General features: G+C 37.8%; 1 protein-coding gene across 6 annotated transcripts in view; it reads right to left on the reverse strand.

Moving 5' to 3' along the window:
- PHF21A (PHD finger protein 21A) overlaps window positions 1–23750 on the reverse strand; it is a 139899-nt gene that overhangs the window by 25926 nt on the left and 90223 nt on the right. For all 6 annotated transcript variants that reach the window (XM_074543044.1, XM_074543043.1, XM_074543046.1 and 3 more), the window contains 8 exons: window positions 14379–14579; window positions 10422–10676; window positions 8560–8646; window positions 5994–6290; window positions 4188–4286; window positions 3098–3149; window positions 2209–2288; window positions 1704–1764 (listed from right to left, as the gene is read on the reverse strand). In XM_074543044.1, the coding sequence (XP_074399145.1) occupies window positions 1704–1764; window positions 2209–2288; window positions 3098–3149; window positions 4188–4286; window positions 5994–6290; window positions 8560–8646; window positions 10422–10676; window positions 14379–14579 (1132 nt within the window). The remainder of the gene's footprint in view (window positions 1–1703; window positions 1765–2208; window positions 2289–3097; window positions 3150–4187; window positions 4287–5993; window positions 6291–8559; window positions 8647–10421; window positions 10677–14378; window positions 14580–23750) is intronic.

Raw genomic sequence — 23750 nt, forward strand, 5'->3', positions numbered from 1 at the left:
GTGCAAAATGTCTTCATACAATTCCTATAAAATTACAAATGCAAAGCAAGACAGCAAAAAACCCAGTATGCAACCATCATTTCTGCCTTCCTTCTCCCAGGTAGTTTATAGATATGTAAACATAAAGAAGTTAGGATCTTGAAATAATTCCCCAGATCTTATGTTTACAGATTGTCAGTCTATACCTATTAACATGCTAAACCTTGCATTTAAGGTCTGGATAAGTTCCAGCACTATGTCCTTGGAAATGGATTTCTGCTAGTGATGTCCACGGGTGAAATTTCTGACATGCTCAGCACCATCTATAATTAAACTAAAGCTCTCAAGGGCAAATGCTTACAAAAGCTTTTCACTCAATATATTGCTGTATTAAATTACAAAATAAATGTGTACTTCCAAATCTTTTGTCAACTGAAAACACGTGCTACTAATTTGGCACTGATGCAACATAAAGGCTCACTCACAATAGGGTATGATGAAAAAAATAGAAAGTATAATAGTCAGTTGCAAAAACAGGGTAAGAGAGTATCAAGTACAAATGCATGCAATCATTTTCATTGATACAGTAATTGTTCATTATAAGGTCTAAAATAAAATTAAGAAATCATTATTAGAAGAAGGAACATTTACTTACCCACAGAGTAAATGCAAAAACCCTTTATTTAAAATCTACATCATATTATGTAAAAAAATACATTTAATATTTTTAGGGGATAGCAGCAGAGACACATCTTTTATTTAAAAACAGCATAGCTGCAGAAGTGTCAGCTTTGCCACATTGTCTGCTGGACTGAAAACATGGATCAAGAACAGAATATGTCAAATTAATATTTCATCTTACAGACAAAACCCCCCAAAATAATGGAACTGGTCAGTGCTAGATGAGAGATTGGTTTAATTTATTAAAAATTTGATTTATTACTTTTTTTAGACAGAAAACTTAGGATAGAGAAGGTATTATGAGTCTTTAAAGACTGTAGAAAATCATAAAAAATCAGGTAAACATTGTCAGGTAGGTGTGGTTGATGCCATGCGCAAATAATGGCATCACATTCTCTCCCACACTGTTCTGCTTCACCTGTTTCACCATAAACTAAATCGTAAAATTCTACCTGTTCTACAGAAGGATTTCTTCTGAATAGTACTGCATGCCTATACGAAAGATCATCTCTCATTTTAGGACAAGTGGCACTGTGGTTGCAGTTAAAGTACCTAGTGTGAGCACGATAGCTTTTCTCACCCAGGGCAAGTTCTTTTGAAGGACTCATCCCTATTCCCAGTAGGAAACAAGGCTTTTGTCACACTAAGTTTCCCCTCCTATTTAGGGCACAGATGCTTTTCCCACAACCACTTTCTTCTTGACAGTAACAATACAATCTAGTCATTAATAAGGGGATCTTTACAGCAGCTTCATAACTAAATGATGTTCAAACATCTCACATTTCTAGTGAATATGTAGTGAATTGAGTGGGTTTTGTCTGGGTTTTTCTGAGAGTGAAACTGAAATGAAACACTGAGCTGCTTAATAGATCTTGCCATGCTAATCCCTAAAGGTCATGGTCTTTGCCTACCATAGAAATTTACTGGACAAATGAAGTACTGTAGAGTCCTTCTTGTTTTGCTCTTCAAATTGACATAGGGACTACAAAAGCAGTGTGCAGGAAGAGGCACTGGGCAGGGAGACAGGTCTGGGTATACCTCACCTCTTTTACGTGTCCCGGGATGCATTGTGCTGTTCAGGTACGTCACTGTACTCTTCTTGCGCTGCAGGGAACAATGGAACAATTTCTGTTGGGGAACATTCCTGAAAATAACTATATGCAGTAGCTGAGGAACAGCACAGTAAGTACTAAGTGAGATTACCGGCTTTTGTGTTTTCTGAAGCACACCTTCAGAAATGTTAGCTTTTTTACATTGCTTCTGATATCTGAACTGCTTCAGGCTGATACACAAGCAGACCAACACACATTGGCATTTGGTGCCAGGTTTATATAGGAGAAGGCAGAAAAAGATACAAGTACTAGAAACACCCCAGTGTATTTACTATTTAAAAATCTGAGCATCGTGTCATTGCAATGGCCTTTTGAACTATAAATGATAGCTTGCCTTTCTAGTTAGAACTGAGAAAGCTTACAAGGTTGCAAGATGTTAGAAAGACACTCAAGATCAGAATGAAAATACCAGCTTCCCCCAGCAAAAAATTAATACCTCAGGCTCAAAAACGGCTCCACTGTACACTGGATTTGCTGTTGTTCTTCTTTTCCTCTCTTGTCGCTTACTTTGGATTTCTTGTAAAACAAAGCATTCAAGTTAGAAAACAATGGATCTCAGAAATTATATAAAGTCCACAGAATTCAGTTTGCATGTGGGAAGAGCTACAAAGATTTCAACAGAACACCAGTCATGCCCAGTATAGGCAACTGCGTTATACTTTTAACTTCTGAAGGTTTGAAAACTAACAGCTGACAAGGAATACAAATACAATGCTCAAGTAACTGATTAAATCCTTCTTCTGACCAAGTAATCCATGACTAAGACACTTAAAACTCATGGTCAGTATAACTGGGATCTTAAAAAATGCTTCGGGTAACCTTGCTGACACTTGAAAATACAGTAGAGAAATATGCAGGTGATTGAAATTATAGGCTGTCTTTCAGTGCATAGGATTAGAAGTTTAAATTATAAATCAAATTATAATCCATTAACTCATTCATTAAAAATTACAGTTCCATGAAATCATAAAATAAATGAAAACTCTAGGCATAGGTAACAGTAAAATTATCCATGGTGTATCTTTGCAGATGGAGAGGTCATCCAGACAGCATTGGTATTGCCACAGATTTCTACCATCAGAGCATACACTTTCTTCCCAACCTCTGCTCCACTGCATAAATAACTTTATGCTTTGTTTCAATGTCATAAGAAGAGCAAAAACATGCACAACAAACTAAGTTAGATGAAGAGTACAGACATCCCAACGGTACTGTTGTAAAAGAAAATACTGCATTTAATACAAAAAATATTTTGGAATCCTACTTCCAATCTAGAATGACATGAAACCAGAAGCTGAACAACCAACCTAAGACATTTTTCCTACCTTCCAGGTGGTCATGAGTAACTAGTCCCAGAGACACCATGAAGGCAAGTTTCTGTGAGAGGGAAGAAAAAACATAATGAAAAGTGCAACTGTTAGGATGAGTCATTTATGCCCTTTAAAGGTAGCTGACCAGTAACTAAGCACCAAAATAATTTTTAGTGATACTTTGCTTCTATAAGTCACTTTTCAATCACGCATGTCACACTTCTTGGAAAAGGACAGACAAGAGTCCCGTTTCCTAGATGGGAACCTAGCCTGAGGTACTGGGAAATACCCATTGCTCATGATCCCAGAGATGGCAGAGGTGGGAACAAGAGAGCAGTTTCTTTACTCCCATTCCAGCACTGAACTGACTATTACAAGATACCAACACAGTTCAATTGCCAAAAAAATATTGCTAGTTTAAGATCATTCTCCATCTATTGTGAACTACAAGGAGCCAACTCTAGCTTAAGATTTGCTATTTGCTAAAGGCTATGGGTTTCTTAGAGGATTCTAATTTTAATGCAGGAAATGCAGAGACATGTAAAAATCAGAATTTTATTGTCTAACTGACAACAGTTAGAACTCGCACAACAGTCAATTTGAATCTATCTATGGAAATAAATGTAGCAGAGCATTTAGTTGTAATCAGTTACAAAGCTCTTTCACCCCAGACTAAACTGGACTAAAACACAAGCAGAGTGTGGATATATGTGACTCTTTCCTTCCTGCTCACCAGAGTAGAAATATTTTATAAAGGAAAACAGACAGTTCTTCAGCTTTGAGAATAACTCCAGAGTCTAAAACCTCAAAGGAGTGGAAATCAAGCCTGTAATCTAAACCCCTATTTGAAGTAAGTATCATGGAGAAATGATGATTTTCTAACTTACAAAAGACTTAGAAGCCAAATGCACTCCAGAACTGAAAATGCAATGCACTACATCTATTTTGATTTTTTATTCTGTAGCCTTATCAACTACTGCTGTCCAACAGGAACGTATGGAATGCTAAAGTTAAGAAGTCTTGAGGGAACAGAGGGAAAAAATATTTTCTGAAGGACAGTGTCCTTTTTTTTCCTTAAAAGAAAGCTCTGGGTATGTTCTGATACCTGTGGATTTTCTTCTCGTTTTGGCTTCGGTGCAGCAGGTGGAGTAACTGTACGACTTTCTGTTTGCTTCTCTTCTGTTTCCACATGTGGTTTAATAGTCTGCAAGAAAACAGTGTTTCTCACATTCAGTGATAAGAATGACTTTTTTTACTTTGACTATTAAAACAAAACAAATACTTTTGCAAATACAGGAGAGAAAATGTTTAAAGCTGACAGTGTGCTAACAAAGACTTAATTGAAGAATCTGATGCAAGAGGGATGTTAAGTAAGGTATTTTCATTTAACAAAGAATGAAACAGCCTTGTCACCAATCCATTACCCCACACAACCACACAAGATAAAATAGCGATTTTAAGAGTTAACTTTGTTACAGAAATCACTGTAATGTATGGGAATACCAGACACTTCAAGAAAACTCATCCCATCAAGACTTCCACTTGAAAACCCCTCTGCATGGCACATACATTTTGTACTTCTCACTCCTCAGTCTTTGATTTTTATAGAATTTTGCATGGCTCAAAAACTGTCTCTCTGAACTCCTCAATGTCGGATGTTTCTGAAGCCTTTTTCTTTTCTCAAGTCATAAATCTTCTGCCTGACATCCCTCAGCCTACAGCATGGATGTTGAGGCTATAAACTGAGTAAGGCGAGCTACAGACAGACAAACTTTCGCTTTATGATATGGAGAAATTATACAGAAAATTTCATGTGTGATTGAACCACCTGTTTTTCTGTAGTTGCCAGTAATTATTCAAAGAGCAAATTAATATTGCTGACATCAAAAGGAACAGTCATCAAAAGTCAAATATTGTAGAAGTACAACTTCACATGGAAAGCGCACACATTGCTGAGTAACTGGTGCAACAGCCCTGAGGTATGCAAGAACCTACTCTTCAGACTTCACAAGCAGAGCTGAGCATGAGCACAACTTTCATGCACATGATTTTCCAGTCTCCATAAGTATTTCAAAAGCAGAAAGAAGGTAATTTCAAGGCACATTAGTCTAGGAAAGAGTTATAAGTGACATATATACTACTATTATCTATATAAATTACATAAATATTATGTTATAGTATGCAATATAGTATACAATGTTACACTATTACTAACATACAATATACAAAAGAGTTAAAAGTGAATCAGAATATTGCTTTACTTGAGCAGACTGTCAAGGACGCTCAGTTGCAATCCACACTGACTTAAGTAATTTTTATTTTACAGAAGTGTTTTCTGGAGAGAGATTTTAAACATACAGAATTCTCTGCTTCTGAAGGTCTCCTTTCTACTCATTCAGTTTGATTTAGACACAGGGAACCATCAGACTTCAGAAGCTGAGTGAGACTATTTTGCCTCCAATCACAAGATTGCAAGATCAAGGAATCATGGAAGAAATGGCTACAATTATCTGATTAAATATCCCTACAATTCTGTGCAATTTTTGCCTTTCACATAACCACCCTTTGAAAAACAAAAGGGCTTGATATGAAGATGGACTTCAGCTTGTAATTGTTCTTCAAGATACTAGTCAAACCCTGCAATGTAGCCTGCTTATGAACTACTGATGTTTAAACAGTAGAGGGAGCATAAAAACACTGAAGCAGGAGAAAAAGGTGCCAATGGCCCATATTAAAGGAAATGGTAACATCTATCCCAAGAGCTGCAAGTCATTCCATAATTTGTACTGCCACTGGAACATGACTATCTCCAGTATCCACTGAAAACGTCTCCCTGGCTGTCGTCCTCTCCACAGCTGCACAGTAAAGCAATAAGCCCAGTAGATTGCATTAGTAGGCACTTTATCTGTACCTGTTTTTCAATGTTTGGTTTGCTGATCTGTACAGTCTGAGGCCCAGCGAGCCTGGTCCCCGGTGCTGCTATCACGATGCTGGTGAGCTGTGCCATAGGGAAGGTTTTGGCTATGGTTGCTGTCTGCCCATTAACTACACGAACTGGATGGATGGAGTTCTGAGAGTTGGGTAAAGAGGTGGGTGTGAACTTTGTTGTCAACATCACAGGCCTCTGAATAAGCTGAGGAGCTGCAAGCATTGGGGGAGGTGCAGGGGCAATAGGAATGTTATTTTGGGCAACTGGTTTAGGTCGAACCTACAGAAACAAAATAAGAAAAAGAAAAAAACAAAACCCAGAGATTTATATATCAGTATTTCAGATCAGCTTTTCACTAAGTCTTTCAATTCATCCTGTATAATCTGCAGGAGGCTGCTTGATTTTTTTAGATAACGTCATTTTTAGCATACTGTCCTAAGTATGTTAAGAGAAAAAAGCACCACATTTTCAAGCCTACTTACATAAAACCCATCCATAACATTTGCATATATAGTCACCATCCCTGAAATGGTATTTGGATGCACAGATATTTATACAGAATGTTTATTGCCAAATGCCTTATCTGTATCTAAATTCACATCTTGGTTTTACAGGCCAAAAAAATCCATGTGATATTTACAGGCACAGCTGAGGCGCTCGTATTAAAAGTGTTTCAGGGCTTTGTAATGAACCTCCAAGAAATTATGAACAGTTGACTGTGCCCTGAAACAAAAAAATATTTTTTCCAGCAAATACCTGTTATCTGTCAATTCTATATATTATTTAGATACCTGCACAACCAATCTTAATAAGCAAAAAAAGTGACAAGATTACATATTAATCCCTTACTGAAAGTGCTGAATGCACAGGTAAATGCAACTATTTCTTTTCTTTCACAAGAATGAGAAGAGCCACAAGAATCTTTGAAAACTCATCACCAATACTTGCTTATTTCCTGTCTCTGTTAAGTTTGTAATTTAACAATGGACTTAAAATATCATTGCAGAGTACAGAAGTAGAGCACATTACTTTAAAAATAAAGCTCTTTTTTTCCTTATTTGATTCCTATCCACCTGCAATACTCCATAAAGCATTTTACCATGAAAAACTAGGTCACATTTCAATAGATCTCACCATACCCAAATATTAATCAGATAGCAGCCTTTACTTTCCTTTCTCACTTTGCAAAATATTTACTTTTATTCACAGCATCACATACTTCATACAAATGAAGCAGTTAATCCAAGATATTTTTTTTATATAAAGAAACAATCTGTGTTCTCCCCAAACCATGAGGAAAAAAAAACCAAACCACAAGTTTTACTATTCAGCTGAAAACAGAAGCCACTCTCCCTTGCAATACAGAAATACTTGGGAATAATCTAGAGACATATAATTTTTTCTTTTTTCACTCATCAGTATCAAGCAACAATTACAGCAATTTAAGGCCTTGGGTGATGCTTTAATTTTGATGACACCTATTCCATGGGTTCATTTCACTTATGGCATACAAGACCATTTATAATCATCATATGCAAATTTCATAACTACAAATTCATACAGGTGGAGGGTGGCTGAGGAGGTCTCTAATTTGACCTCTTGCTCAGAGCAGGACCATCACTAAATGAAGATTGGCTGGCTTAAGGCTTTGTCCAGGTAAGTCTTGTAAAACTTCAAGGATGGAGCTTTCACAACATGTCTGGCAAGCCTCTTCCACTCCTAACTGTCCTCAAAGAGAGAAGTGTTTCCTTATATGCAGTCTAAAACTTCCCTGTCCTCATTTATGAGCATTGCCTCTAATTTTCCTGCCAAGCACCTATGTCTCTATGCCTCCAGCTTCTTGTTTATATCCTTGCTGATACTGGAAGCAACATTGCTGTTAGGGTGCCTCCAAAGCCTCTTCTCCAAATTTAAAAAGCCCAGATTCCTTGGCCTCTCCTTACAGGTTATATATTCCTGTACAGGTTATATATTCCTGCTGCCCCAAGCTATCTTAGTGGCCTTCCTTCCCATGCTCCATGCTTCAAATTTATCAACCAGGGATTCCAAAACTGCAGGGTGTTTATTGGACTCAGTTTCATGATTGCTGAGGAAAGGTGGATAATCTCTTCCCTGAATCTACTGGCTGTAATCCTGCTGGTACAGGTCAATATGCTGGTAGGTTTCTTTGCTGTTGGGGCACATCACTCATAGAGCTGCTGTCAACCAAGACCTTTTAATCTGCGCAGCTCCTCAGCCAGTCAGTCCCCAGCCTGTACCTGTGCAGAGAGTTAGTCCATTCCAGGTACAAGACCGCCTTTTATCATGCTGAGGCTCAAGAAATTCCTGCTGGCCTCTTCCTTTATCCTGTCTAGGACTGTCTGCATGTCTGCACTGCCTTGAAAAATATTGACTGAACCCTCAAAATTGTTATCATCTGCAAACCTGTTGAGGATGAATAGTTTTCTCCAGCATCAGCAGTAAACACCACTCAATGTTCATCAAAAGTCTCTTCAATCTATGCTATAATTAAGTTCCTCCTTCTATTGTTTGTTCTCTGTATACTCACCTGTGGAAGAAAATTTGGACGAGGAGTAAGTCTGGGAGGAGGGATGAACTGCGGCACTTTTATGGGCTGAGGCGTAGCCTGAACCTGCTATAAGAACATGAGAAAGCACAGTAAGAGCTAAGAGGAAACTTTAGTTTTGAAGTTTTTCACCAAAATTAACATCCTGAAGGTACTTTCAGACCTGATGTCCTCACTTTTCACTCTGTAAACAATTTTTTATAGCAAGAGGTTCCTCATTAGAAATATATTAAAGACAGAACTAAACCTTATTTTCTAGATCCTACACACCTTGCTTCATAAATTGCAGACATATTTCCTTTTAGTTCAACTGTACTAACTATTGTGCTCTACAATCTAAAACCATTTCATTTGATGATAATAAAAACTCATGTTTGTTTTAATCATTAAAAAGTGTCATTACAACAGACAGAAAATGGTAACATTTTGATGCTCAGTTATATGAGCTATGGTCTTTTCATAGTGAATGACACACAGAAGAATGAGAGAACATATCATGCAAATAGCAAAGATTTGAAAGTTACAACTCTTCCAGCAATATTAATGACACTGTGAGGGGCTCTAAATAGACAACTTGAAATTTTCAAAAGTAGGCCATTCATTTGAAACAATTAGGATCTGATTTTAAGGAAACCCAAGTACTTCCCTGAAAGGGTAACTGAAATCAGCTGCATGGAGCTGCCACATGATTAACCACTGAAGAGCACTACCAGTTACCATGAGTACCTGGGGAGATTCTCTGAAATTAACGTCCATGTTATTTTATACCCTCCTGTATTTCTGTCCACCCACACAGGATTGCAATTTTCTTCAAAAAGGTCTTGTACTGATTAATTAGTACTCGGGAAAATATTCTGATTTTTGGATGAAATTTGCTATAAAAACATAAATCATAGACTACTATTAAAATAGAATTACCTCCTCAAATCAAAGTTATTCACCAAAGAAATGAAGTACAGACACAAAGAACAGATGAAGTGGTGCAAGGGATGACACAGGAAAAGAGAACAGTAGAAAAAACTCCATTCAAATAGTCTTCTCTATTCTGATCACATATATATGCCTCATTAGGAAACAAAATTACTTCCATCTGCATTAAACTGTATTTTAATAAATAGAGATAAATTGGATTTTGTTTAATAAAGCCATAGCCTTTACTTCAGAAGTAAAATTTCTCTGTCATGTTTTTACATAATGCCTGGTTTCCAGACCAAGAAGCCTATGTAATCCAGTTCTGAAACACTGGTTCTTTTACTTCTAGGTGGCTAACTATTCCAGAAAAGACTCTGTGATGTAGCTAAAGCATAAAATCTGTATTTCCAAAATACATGTTTTTAAAGAAACAGCAACTGTTTATGTGCTTGAAAACGTGCTGAATGAAGACATGGTAGTGGGCAAACTTAAGGGATGTGTCTAACATCAGAGATTTTATCATTCAAAAAAAACCCAAGACAAAGACCCAAACGGATCAAATGAAGAAAGCCTGACATCTCCTTTGCCTAAGAAAAGAGTAAGAATTCTGCAGAGCATAGCCATAGAGATTCAGTAAGGGCAAAGCAATCACTACTGCTCCATGACTACGGTTACCAACAGGGGAAACTTTACACAGAGGTGATGACAGCACTGATTTAATTCTATAAAGCAAACCAGTAATAACAACCCACATGGAGAGAATATGTTTTTCTCATAGACTATCACTTTAGCAATGTCAGCTAGTGAAGACTCACACCATGTCCCTACTATCTTCCTTTCTGTGAGAAACCCTGACTGTTTATTTTTTTCCAATAGCCTTCTTGTTAACCAAACCCACACATATCTGCAGGGCAAACACATGAAAAGCTTACCAAAGTTACTGTGTTTTTTGTCACTATTTGGACTGCCTCAGCTCCTGGCCCAGTGACCTTATTTGTTGTCTGGAGGTTGACTGGTGCACTCTGCGCATCAGTGCTGAGGACTGCTTTCTGATTGTTGTTGATAGCAGTAACCATGGCAATGGTAGGTCTCTGACCCACAACAGAGGCAGGCATGGTCGCAGTTGCTGCTTTCAAGACGAGAGGTAGTGTCTTAGTGGTGATCATAGAAGCTGTAGTTACAGTTTTCTAAGGGAAACAGAAAATACACTGTAAGAGACAGACACTCTGTATCAGACAGGACGTGGGTTGGTTAGTCAGAAACAATAGACAGCAGGAGAAAGAAAAGGCAGCTCTGAGCCTATCTACCTGCTGTTCAGACAGGCACATTATCTTATGCCTCTGAAAACTGGATAGCTAGAAGCATTCTCATCTGAGGCACCCGTTTGGTCTGTTTTAATCACCTGCAGCATTGCAGATTGAATCAAAACAAATTCCTGAGAAAATTACAATTAAGTGCTAGCACTGGCATATCTATTTTGGATCTTTTAGTTTCATATTACTTCCAAACATGCAGTGTCAATGTCAAACATTTAAGGTGGAGGTTTATGAAACATTGCACCAAACTAGCTTCTCACTGAGTAAAACTCCTATTTTCAAATGGAAACTGTAGTTACAGTGATTACAGTGATCCTCACAATCAGAGGAAGAGAGGGGAAAACATTCATAAGTTGTTTTTTTAAAAAACAAAAATATAATTTTTATTTTGGGCATCCCAGTCTCAGCTTTAGTGATACATAGAGTTACCTTGTACTGAACTTTGTTTCCTAAGAGCATCAATAGGGTTGTCCTGAAGTTGTAAGAGCTGGCTGTTAGTCTGCCCAGATGCAGACAATTAAATTTAACTTCTGTGGAATGGGCTAGTTTTGGAATATATATTTGACACCATGATTACTCTTGGGCTGTTTTAAAAAGAATGGTTTTAAATCATGTAACACCAGCATTTATCTGAAATGCCTCAGTACATCATGCCCAAAATTCCAAAGTTGAAGCAACTATCATTTCAGAGTTTTGTTTTAAAATATACTGTCTTCCAAGATGCTGAGGCAAATGGACTTTACAAATCTCATTCAAAAAGCAACAAGGTGAGAGTCTCCATATAAAACCAGAACACAATGCAAACAGAAAACTCATGACACATGACACTTGACAGAATGGCAAATGATCTTATTTCTTTTCACTTTGGTGTAAAAAATCCATTGCCCCAACAGCACTGCATCTTCAAAACTTTAGTCACATGAAGAAATGCTGTTAGTACTAAATAGCCACCATTCCCTCCTGATGTCAGCTCTGTGTTCTACAGTGGAAAAAATGGAAAACCAGGGATCAGGCAGTCTTTGTGCTCTGAACATGCCTGATTTAAACTACTTGACTTTAATCATACAAGACCTTTATCTTTTTTCTAATAAAATATTTCCCATTGAATGCTTCAGTATTTTCACAAATACTGTCCCCTTAAACAAAGAGTTTACTTTCACACTTCTAATTTCATAATAATTAAACTATGTCCACAAACTGTTAATTATGCACAAGTGTGAAAAAATTCCCTGTATAATGCCAAATCAAAGGATAATTTATGCTTCAGTTTTATATATTTATGAAAAACCCAGACATAATTAAATTGTCCTTGTTGCAACACAATTTTCTTAACTTTTTATCTGAGATCTAACAAGCTTATCAACCTCTGCTGCACCTTCTCCAAAGCAAGAGGCTCCATTCCCATAATGCAGTAACATTAGTCAAGCTTTTCCAATGAGATGTAACGTGGTATCATTTTCACAAGCATTACATTCAACCATAAATGTTTTAAAGAAAGGTGTAATCAATCATGTAATGCAAGACTGTGACTTTTCCAAGGGGTTCTACTAACTCTGCAAGTACTCAGAGTACAGCTTCAGTGAGATCATAGAGCTTGAATATCCCTGTTACTTTGCTGAGTATTAATTAGATTGCTTATTCTAAAAAGTAGTCAATGCATTAATTCATACTGAAGTTGAATTAATATTCAACTTAATATTCAATAAAACTCATTCATAGTGAGTCTGCATTATTGCACATAATATTGCAATAATATGACCTTTCAGCAGGCTTGTTGCTCATGAAAATTTTAAAAGACCTCACTGGACACATGTATATTAAAATGTCACTGTTAATTATGGCATATAAACCTAGATTCCTAAATTTGATTGCTCTGAAAACAATCTCTGAAAACATTCTCTGTAGTGACACAGCCTAGAAAAAGGTGTTATTTACAAAAGCAGGTATGAACAAACTGTTCACAGAGAGACAAAGTATTTGACCTTTCTTTGCTGAAAGAGATTGAGAGACAGTAAGGCAGAAGTAAAACCTGAGATGCAGAAACAAGTGAGGATACTTCACTATTTTAACAACATAAATAAAACCAGAAAAGTGTAACGGATAAAAGCTGGCTTATTTATCCAAGGGACAGGACAAACTGCCTTCCAATTTGTAACTACTTTCCAAGTACGGCTGTACCATGTACTACAGTACCAAGTCAGATGAGTGCAGCAGTTTTTTGTCTGTTTCGCTAGAGGGCTCTTTAACTTTGAAGAAAACCTCAGTTTTTACAACCCAGGAGATGACCTGGAAGTTAATGAGTGAATTCAAAGTGTGGGATACTGAGAAACACACGAAATTGTGCTTACTGCTCTCATGTTTCCTGTCTGAGAAACAGAGATCACTGATACAACAATGATCCATTGTTTGCCTATAAATACTTTAGGACATAGTAATATTTGCTTCTTTATTCCATTTCAGCTTTGATGTTGATGTTGCTGCTCAAAATGTGTTTTCCTTAGTTAGGTTTGCTTCATTTCTTCAATGTACTTTTCTCAAAACGACAATTAGCTAAGCTTCACAAATGCATTTTAGAATGCATCCAAACCAACTTGCTGAGTTTAACAAGAGAACTAGCAGCCCAACCATTTCTCTCACCTCTGCTTTCAGAGAAAGGGAAGATGAGAATCACAACTGGTCAAAGCTGTGGGTGTGATTCACTGCAATGTGCATAAAACAAACTTCATAGGTGAACTCTGTCATCTGCCTATCCAGGTAAACATGAGCTCCTAAGACTGCATCAACAGGAAGAAAAGACTTCATATACACTTCTTACAGAACACCTCCCTGCATTTTCTAGCTGTTTTATTAGCACACTTTTGTGAATTCAAATACCTGAACAGGAGAAACTCGAAATACCCCTCTTAAGCCAACCACTTTCTCTGTTGAGTTCTGGGATTATGTCTCTATACTGTACTAAAATTCAGTTCACCTTCCCAATAAAGACCCTATTTCCTAAAACTTGAACTCTGCAATTGACACTGTCTACTTTTAGACAAATCTTTGAAAATTCAGGTAAGTATGATTTGGTGTGACCTACATCTGTTTAAAAAGAACCAAACAAAAAGAAGAAGGAACTGTTTTCTTGCATTTTGTTTTCATTTGTAGAGGGCATTTTGTTAGTCACTTAAAAATAAATGACTAACAAAATCATATACCTCATCCAGAGTGTGTAAAATATTTACTGCTTCTGGGGACCTACTAGATATGGTCAGACTCATTCATGCAGCTAAGGAAAAGACAGGCTCATTTGCTAAACTTACACTTATTTTTAAGAAAGGTGATACACTGCCACCCTTGTTTTCTGTGGGGTTATGATTCAACTTTGAAACAGTACATTGTTTTTTAAACTCAGATTGGAGATTTTTGCCAAAAACCCCAAAATACACATGTCAGCATATTCATAGAAGAAGAAATTCATTTGGCACACTAGCAGGCATAACTGAAAGTTTGCAGTTTTCTCTCTGCACTTTTTCTTTTTTTAATTTTCAGTGAGCTTCACCTTTAGTAAGAAAAAGAATTGTAGCTTTTTACCTGTGATCCTATCACGTTTGGAGAGGGTGCCGTGGACTGTTGCTGCTGTTGATGGTGATGTTGCTGTAGCTGTTGTAGTGGTTGTGGCTGTGGTGTCTGTAGTTTGTTTTCTGACTGTGCCAATGGCTGTATTTGAAATTTACTGTCTGGCTGTTCCTGCTTCACTATCAAATTCTTCCGAAGCTGCTCCACCACTCTTTTCTACCAGATAAACAAAATCATAAAGAGAAATTATGACAGTTGTTTAGCTGCACGTACTAGAGAAAATAATAATCCCTAAAGATACATTTATTTAGTGTAAATAAGGAACTGCTCAGAAGCTTAGTGGGACTTCTCTTTTTGGAATTTAAGTATTGGTGTTATCTAATAGACAGTCTAAAATTGGCCACAGAGGATATTACAGCCCAGCAAGGTGACCTCACTGGTTTTGTAGAAACCCACTGACCAAAATTCAGCCTATTCACAAACAACTGCAAGATCTCAGAAACCTGTATTTATACAATTCCACATGCTTTGACACCTTCAAACACACACACTCCTAAACAGTGACAAAAAAGAACTTTGGGTTGAAGCTTGCCAGCTGACTTCAAGGCAATAGGCATGTCATTTTGTACTAGGCATTGAAACTGAGTGAGAGACAGTCAGTGCAAAGCAGGGATCAGGGAGGGCATGGATGCATGGTCCTTCTGTTCAATATTATTGTCACCTGAAAAAGAATCAGAGAGCACTCCCTATAAGGGAAGAAAATGCCGCAGATCTATTTCTTCCAGCTTAGGGGCTTCATATTACATTTTAACTTCCATTAAAGTTTGAAATTATTTTAAAAAGAGGTTTCTTCTCCTGGGAGCTATTGTGCACCTTTGGACAGTAAGAGGATTTAAGAGCAGATCAGGTGACTTGCAACATAAGATACATGTTATCTGCATGGATAATAATTGTATTCACAATTTATGTTCATATTATACTTCAGTTAGACAAAAATGAAAACACGGTGAGACTTTTTTTACCTTCTGCAGGCATGACCAGAAATGGACATTTTTACCTATACTCTAACCACCCCCAAATTTGGACAGCTTTAAAAAGATTTAGCTGTATACCTAAGCCCCCTTGATCAAGAGCATATGCACACTTCCAAGAAATTAGCCAACAAGGCACTCCTTGGAAGAGGACAATGAAGTCAACAGGCATGGGACAGGCTGAACCATGAAAGCTCTGGTGGAAACAGGAATGGTCAGGAAACCTCTGCCAGAGCCAGGTGCTGACAGGGGGTTGCCCCAAGAAGTTGCACTTACATGAGAAATAAAGTTGAAAATAACACAACCATTTTGACAATACCAAATGCTTTGAATTTTTGTTTTGCTTTGTTTTGAAGCACTAATATTCAGACACAGTACTAAACATGGAGATGAAAAAACCCACCAAACCAAAAAATCCAGCTATTTACTACAACTGGAAGAATATTTTTCCTCAAATTTCATTCACACATGGTTATGAAATTCTGAGTTAACAAAATATCTGTTTTCTTCATTTTGTGGATATATAGTATACTTACAATTTTAAGTATTTTGCATATGATGAGCTAATACAGCACAATGCCTCACACAGTGAGTGTGTACCTCTAGCCCAGAAGAAGATAACAAAAAGGGCAAGTTCCCAAATTGAGATAAAACTGGAACTTTAAAAAGCCAAATAAAAACCAAAGCAACAAACCCCACATCCCTGTTTCATAATGATGAAATGTGTGAGCTCACACGATTGACCTTTTAGCAAGAATGAATTCAGCGACTTGAAGGTACAGGACTGCCTGGCTTCTACAAAACCCACAGCCCTGGCTGAGGATGCCTGCTCAGCTCTGACAAGAGAAACACAGGCCCAACCTTGCTGAAAATTCAGGGAGTTAGTAAAGGATTGCAGTCTGAAGGAACTATTTTACCCTGCATCCAGTGAAGTGCTAAAACCCGCCAAAGCCTAAAAGCTGTAAACTGTTTGCTCCCTTCTGAAACAAGGGTAAAATAATAGAAGTGTAGAAGGCAATTCCCTAATTCAGATATTTCACATAGTTTTAAATGTCATGTGTCCATCAGCTTGCTCATATACATAATAACTGAACAATCATTTAAAACTGCTTTCTGCAAAGATCAACCATGTTAACATGCAAATCAAAGTGCAGCGTCAGCAAGCAGATACAAGAGCTGAAAACGCAGCCAAGGGGGAGGAGAGGAGAAGGCAGCAAAGTAGGAGAGGAAATAATGCAACATACTTAGAGAATACCTGCCAAAAAATGGACTAAACATACACTCCTCCTGCACAGGAGGCTGAAGAATTACCATACCCAGCATGAACAGGAAGGGAGTTTTTGTCTTCCACAGCTGCACCTACGAAGTAGGTAGATGCTCTTCTACTGATTCCCTGACTGGAGGAAATCAGCAGCAATGGCTCAAGAATGAATTTCCATCTTGTTCTTTACAATGGGAGGAACATTAGTGAAAAGATTAGAAAAAAATACTAGAGAGAGGGGGAGGCAGGCCGAGGACTCCTCTGCCATACTGGTACAGCAGGGCAAGAGGCAGCCCGGAGAGCAGGGGAGCCGGAGCGAGGTGAGTCACATGGCATTCACACACTGCCGGTTCCACCCCCCGGGCCTGAGCCACGGCCCGCAGAAATGGGTAAAACAGGACCGAAGCACAGTTTGCATTAGTGCCTTGTGCAAAAACTGACGCTCAGCATATTTGGCACAAGATGGATAACGTGAGTGGAAAAACGCCGTTGCTCTGGAAGTCTACGCTATCCTGTTGGAGGCTGCTGAGAGCTGCCTGGCAGCAGCATATCCTGCCATCCATATCCATTATGCAGATATTAAATTGGAAGAAACATCTAATGTTTTTAAGATTCAGAGAGTAAAACTGAAGTTTGCACTGCATGCCAATTGCTTACGCAGTTTAATAAGCTGCTTCTACCAACTGTCAGTAAAAATACCACATTGAAACTACTGAAATCATTTTACTCTCTGCAACACTCTTGGGATTATCTGTTTGTTCGAAATTATCAAGAGACACGCTCTGAACAACATATTTCAAGGTCCATAGCTGAATTAGCAAAACCAGACGAGTTTCTCAGGGCTGCACGTACGCAGGAACTCGGAGCAGATCTCCCGTTTTCAGCGCCCCGCTCTGCGCCTCCTCTCCCGGCTCAGCCCACGCTGCCGGACTCCGCCCGCAGCTCCCGGCTCCTCGGCATCCTGCTGGGAGCGCCGCTCGGCAGCGCGCCAGCGCCCGGCACGCGTCTGTCGGCAGCCACCTCAGCAGAGCCTCCTTCGTACGGAACTAAACGGGACGGTGCCACAAAGAAACTCTTGCTTACTGTCAAACTTCATTAACACTGTGTTTTAAAATTGTGCCTCAGTTATTTGACTGTTCTTAATCAATTTTAAAGACAGTTTGTGCTACAGAAAGTACGGTCTGTTTGACTGAGATTTGCCAAGGCTGATATCAAGTCCTAGCTGCATGTCTTAGAGACTCTAACACCAGATAGATTCAGGTGTTCTAAAAGTACCACAGGATTCTTAAGAAATATTCCTAATTCTTTAAATGTAATAATTGCCATTTTTCCTTACCATTCATATTTAAGAATATTTAATTCTTACTACTTCAACATTTTAAATTGAGATTAACTCAATCACAAACACATCATCATGCCACGAGTTTTCTGCATGTCTTCAAGCTCTAGTTCTCCTCATATTCCTAGAATAGTTTCTTTTCCTGCCATAATATGAGTGTATGAAAAGCATTTGTCTTTCAAGTTTATGGAACCTTGCTCAAAACTGAATGCCAATCCTCTCTTTACATCCATGATGTGAAAGAACTGATTAATCTCATCCATTCTTCTGAACTGCATTCTACCCAAAAAGGAACTGCCAGCCCTATGCAATGGTTACTGCCAGACCACTTCCAAACCCATTTGTTGAACAGTGCCCTGTAAGCACACTACATCATCTCAGAGCTCTTGCTGCCTTGACATCTTTATCGCTAATCTCATCAGGAACCGTTCACAGCGCTGAGTTCAGAGCTCGAGACATCTTATATGACCCTTCCTTAAAGTTAATAATTGCAATCAATATTGTGACATTTTGCTATACCACTTTCTCATTCACGCCACAGGCCAGATCCTAACACAGCACTGGAAGATTATTTTGGTTTGATTAAGCGGAAAATAGATCATCTTGATCACGTATCTGTGCCAAAAGACATCCCTGTGCTCATATAAAAAGTACCATGAATATGTTGTTATAGGATAAGCAAAGTACTTGGAGCAAACTTTAAATACAGTTTAAGGTTTTTATCCTTATTAGCTGAGCATTATTTCCATTTTAATTGGTCAATCAAGCAAAAAGTAGTTCTCTGAGTACATCTTGCTTTTAAATACTAGATCCCCGATTGTATTTTGTGACACATTTTCCTCTTCTTTCAGGAAACATGTTCAGAAAAACATCCATATCTAAAGAAAGATCTGCTTTTAAACTTCAAAAATCAATAAAAATTAAAATATAAAGATATTTTTAAAATGAGAGAGTAAACTAGCACACTAAATAACATTGCAATGCATACATTTCATCTCACAAAACCAAAGCTGATGTGGTTTGAGCTGCCCAGCTGCCTGCCAGTGACGTGCTTTCCCACTCTCCCAATCTCAGGAAGTCAGCTATTATGGATCCTCGGTTACCAGTGCCCTCCAATGAGCAAGATGTTCTCTGGGATATAAAATCTGCCTACTGCTGTGAGCGAAATGGTTAAGAGGAAGGACTAATTTCAAGTATGCTCCAACTTGGAAGTGGAGAAGATAGAGGGAATTTCACTACTCTGCAACCTTCCTTTCCAGCCTCCCTTCTCTCTCTTTATCAGTCCTCTTCCCAGTCACTACCCAAAGAGAAAGATACCAGAATTTCCATGGCAGAAAGAAGCTACAAGATTTTAGAGATGTGGTACAATTAGTCTTTAACCTGAAAAGAGGGTGCATTCTGGGAATGGAATCTGAGAATGGAAAGATTACAAGCAAGGAGAGGAATTGTACACTCATTTGCTGCTTTAAGATGGTATCTAAAATTTAAAATAGTGAAATCCAATTATAGAAATTGATGACAGAATCTACACCACTAGTGAAAAAAAAACTCTTTTGTACAAACCAGCTTGAATTAAATTCCATTGAAAGAATGATCTAAGGACCATAGAAATATTTACAGCTATTTCTGTGGTTATACTCAATTTTTACGGAATTCTGCACTTGTGGCTATGCTTCACTTATGGCCCGATCTTTTTATCAACTAAATCTAAACCAACTAAATTAGAAAGAATTTTATTTCCAGAAAAAAGAGTGATATAATTTCCTTCTTCTTAAGAGTGATCAAAATGGCCCCTATATCTTTCAGTCAGAAAAGGCTCCCCTTGAGGCAGAGGTGCTTGAACGCTGAACAGAAATGTAGCAGTTGGACTGGGAGGCCACTTTCACCTTACACTCAAGTGCCTTACTGGGCATCATTACTGCAATGCACCCTATTTCTTTTTATAGCTGAAAAACCTGTATTTTTTTTAAAGCCTTAGTTAAAATACAGGGGTATCTAACCTCACCAAGTGAATGGCTGCATCGCCAACACTCCAGCAAGTGTCCCAAAGAGCATGTGCTGCATTCAGCTCACAGAAAACACAGCTAAAAGCAGCACAAAGACACAAGGACTTCTGCACATCTAAAAGAGGTTGCAGGGCATGTGAGGGCAACTGAATGCTTCTCCTGCCTCTGCCATGATGGTCCTGTGGGATGAACATACACTTAGAATACAGATGGGCACTAGAGATGAATCACTTAGTTTTGGAACCTCCCAAATTAATGAGTTTGTTTTGCAGTCTTAACATCTTTAATACAATTTCTGACTATGGCAACTAGTACCTTGTGTAAAATGGAATTTACATAAAACTTAATTCCATAAAAATCTACTTTAATGTTATGTCAGATAAATATTATTAGATAGCATTGGCATGATGTGAAAAGCATTTTTATAATTAAAAATGCTGGTAGATTTATCACAATTATATTTTAAATTAATTCCTATAGGTGTAATTCTGAAACAAACACAGAGTTCAGACATGAACACAAATATTTTGAAAGACATACTGAATATTTCCTTTATGATAGAGAAACACCACTTAAAGCTGCTAGAAATCATTCAGAAGTGGATTACGACAGTTCTGAAAATAATGTTCATTCCTTAATTCTTAACAGGGGAGAATGTTTAATATTTTTAAAATTTAAAAACATAGCTAGAATTATGAATTAAAATGGTAAAAAAACAGCTGTTGTGATATTCTGCTTTATGTGACTTCTTGATTGCTTTATTTTCAGTACCATGTCTTTTACCATTTGCAGCACCACAAGACCAATTAATTTCTGGAAGGGAATGCTGTACCATGAGATACCTTATGCATCACTGTCTTCTTGTTTTAGAATATTTACTCTTGCACAAAGCAGAGCACAGAGAATGAACCAGTAGAGACAGTATACATACAATGTTTTCCTGCAGCTTACATATTAAGAGTAATATCTAGCTTCTTACCCCAGCACATATGTTAACAGAAAGAAATTTGCAAGAACAGCAACAATAATTACACAATGAAGGAATTAATGAATGGGGAATTAATTGTGTGACAACAGGCAAAACAGAACAGGAAAAGGATTAAAGTGCAGTACTTTGAATGTAATTAAGGAATAATTTAAAGGAATTTTTTTTTTTAATTTGACTAGGTTTCACAAAGTTTGTCTTGGTTTAGGTTTTTCTCCTTTATAGAAATACTTCCAAGTACAAATACAAACTGGTAAAAGGATATGGGGACAAGCTCAACATGAAAACACTGAAGAAATTAAAGAATTAAACTGCTGACTACACTGGAAAAGGTGCTCATTCTACTTTTATCTTGTCCATCTTATTGTTCTACCCCCATTTGTCTGTTTCAAGGTTAAAAAAATCCTTTAAGGGAAAAAATAAAAAAGTCATAGTTTCAGAAATGAAACAAAAGTCTTGTACTTCAATGTAAAAAAAGTCTGTATGATTTCCAACTGAACCTAGTTTACTAGAAGCATGTAATGTGGTCTTGTAAAATCTATCATAGACTGACACCTGCAATATAAAATCTCAAACCAAAAAATACTGTGGATTTTTATTCTTATGCAGGAGAATACACAGGAATAGCTACCCCCATGGGAAAGCCATTTGCATCTATACACAGTAGCTGTTTACTAAAGCCAAACACCTCTGCCAGGCCAGTCGCACTATTTCTCTTCACCTACCTGTGATTTACCTCATAACATGACATCCTTTAAACCGAATTTGTCTGCATTAAGCAAGAAAAGTAGGGCAATTTAAATAAGTAAACTTATTTCATGTTTTAGAAATAAACAACCTAAAGAGAAGTATACTTTTAATCTGGTAACTCCTCATATTTTGAATAACTCAAAGGGAAAGCATAGTCATAAAGTAATTTTACAACATACTACTGACATTTTAACGTGCACAGTATCACAGTCCTTGACTAAAATTTAGTCAGCTTCAGTAGGGTTCTTGTGCATCCTACAGCTATTCTCATGACTGAATCACACCTCCTCTCTTCCTCACGAAAGGAAACACACACACAGTTCATGCTCATGTGCCTCATGCATGATCAGAAATATCAAGCAAGATGACTAGTTTTACTAAACTACAGAATAGAAATGCATTCTTTTGTGACTAGAAAGATCTGGATGATCAAACTCTATCATAAAACCCCCTATTGACAACTCTGAATTTGGTAATAGCATCTAATATTTCCTTTCCACAGTTGCTTTACCAATGTCACAAACTAACACCAGCATTTTCCCTGTTGTCAATTAAATACTGTTTAGTGCCAATTCAATTAAAATGTATCACTAATAACATCACATCACAGTTCACTGGTGATCACTACTTCATAAGCGGAGGGAGTCATTAGAGCAAAAAGTCACAGTTTCACCTCACTCAGATGAGAGATTTTTCTCTTCTTCCCAGTAATTTGAACAGTATATCAAATACAGGAGTTCTGTTCAGCCAAACATACCTGCTAAACATTCTCTTTAGTTAACCAAGGACAATCAAAACAAAGAAAAATGCCTGCTTCACAGAGAAGACATCAAATTAAATCACTGCAGAAGTTCCAAACTGCTGACCTTCAATTGCATCAAGGTTTGTGGACTCTCTGAAGCAAACTCTCTGAAAAACAAAGCCATGGTTCTTCCTTGCCTTCCCAATTTAAGTGGTATGGGGAAAGCAACTGCTTTTATCATCACGAAGTACAGCTAAAATTACTCAATAACTGAAGATTTGCTGAACTACCACCATCTTAAATTAAAACACCCAAGAACAGGCATTTTCCCAAGAGAATAGAAAGCTCCCCTTTTCTTGAGGGATGCAGAGGTGCTGGAGACAGTTCAATGAAGACCACAACCATAATCAAGGATCCAACAAAATACGCTGTGTAATGTGAAGCTTACAGAGGCTCTGCATATCCAGTTTATTGAGAGGCAACTACTCACTGAGTACAGATATTTATACACAGAAAAGAAATCCAGTGGCAGGAGAATTTATACTTTCTCTGAGAAATGTTAAATGATGATTCTGTATCTGCAACTTGAAGGTAGACAAATTCAACCAGGAAATAAGATGCAGATATGGTTAAATGCTGGACCAGCCCAACATGAGAGGTAATGGCCTACCATGGTTTAAAGTCTCTAGAAAAAGGGCATACAGCTTTCCAAAGGAAATTATTAATCTGAGTTTTGGAGCAGACTGTAGAGTAGATTTGAGGGGAGAGGGATCTGGGACTTGGGAAGCCTCTGCTCATTCTCCTCTCTTATGAGGGACAATGCAAGTGCCATCACTGTTCCCAGCATGCTTCTCCAGCACTGAAACTCCACATAAAGACAGCCTTACTGTTTAGAACATGAACATGTCCAGGGGCACAAGCAACCAGATATACTCAAGGTTCTTTTTTCACCTTCTTCTGAAACAGAAGATACTGGCCATAGGTAGAGAAAAAGAGGCTAAGCAAAGCAAGGTTTTCTTCTTCCTTTGATTGCCTTTTATTGTATGCCTTCCTAACATACTTAGGTTTTTATTGTTTTTAGACATGGAATGGGAAAAAAAATTCTCCAGGTGAGATTTGCTGAGATTTTTTCCCCTTCCACTGCAATGCAGAATGTGGATTGCCTGTTAGGACTAGCTGGGCAAATTTCCCCTTATCAACCTGGTGATATTGCAAGCGCCTTCAGAATATCTGGCAGCATAATCCAGCACCTTTTGTCTGAAAAACAAAGATG

The sequence above is a fragment of the Zonotrichia albicollis genome, chromosome 6 (genome assembly GCF_047830755.1).
Source record: "Zonotrichia albicollis isolate bZonAlb1 chromosome 6, bZonAlb1.hap1, whole genome shotgun sequence".
NCBI classification, from domain to species: domain Eukaryota; kingdom Metazoa; phylum Chordata; class Aves; order Passeriformes; family Passerellidae; genus Zonotrichia; species Zonotrichia albicollis.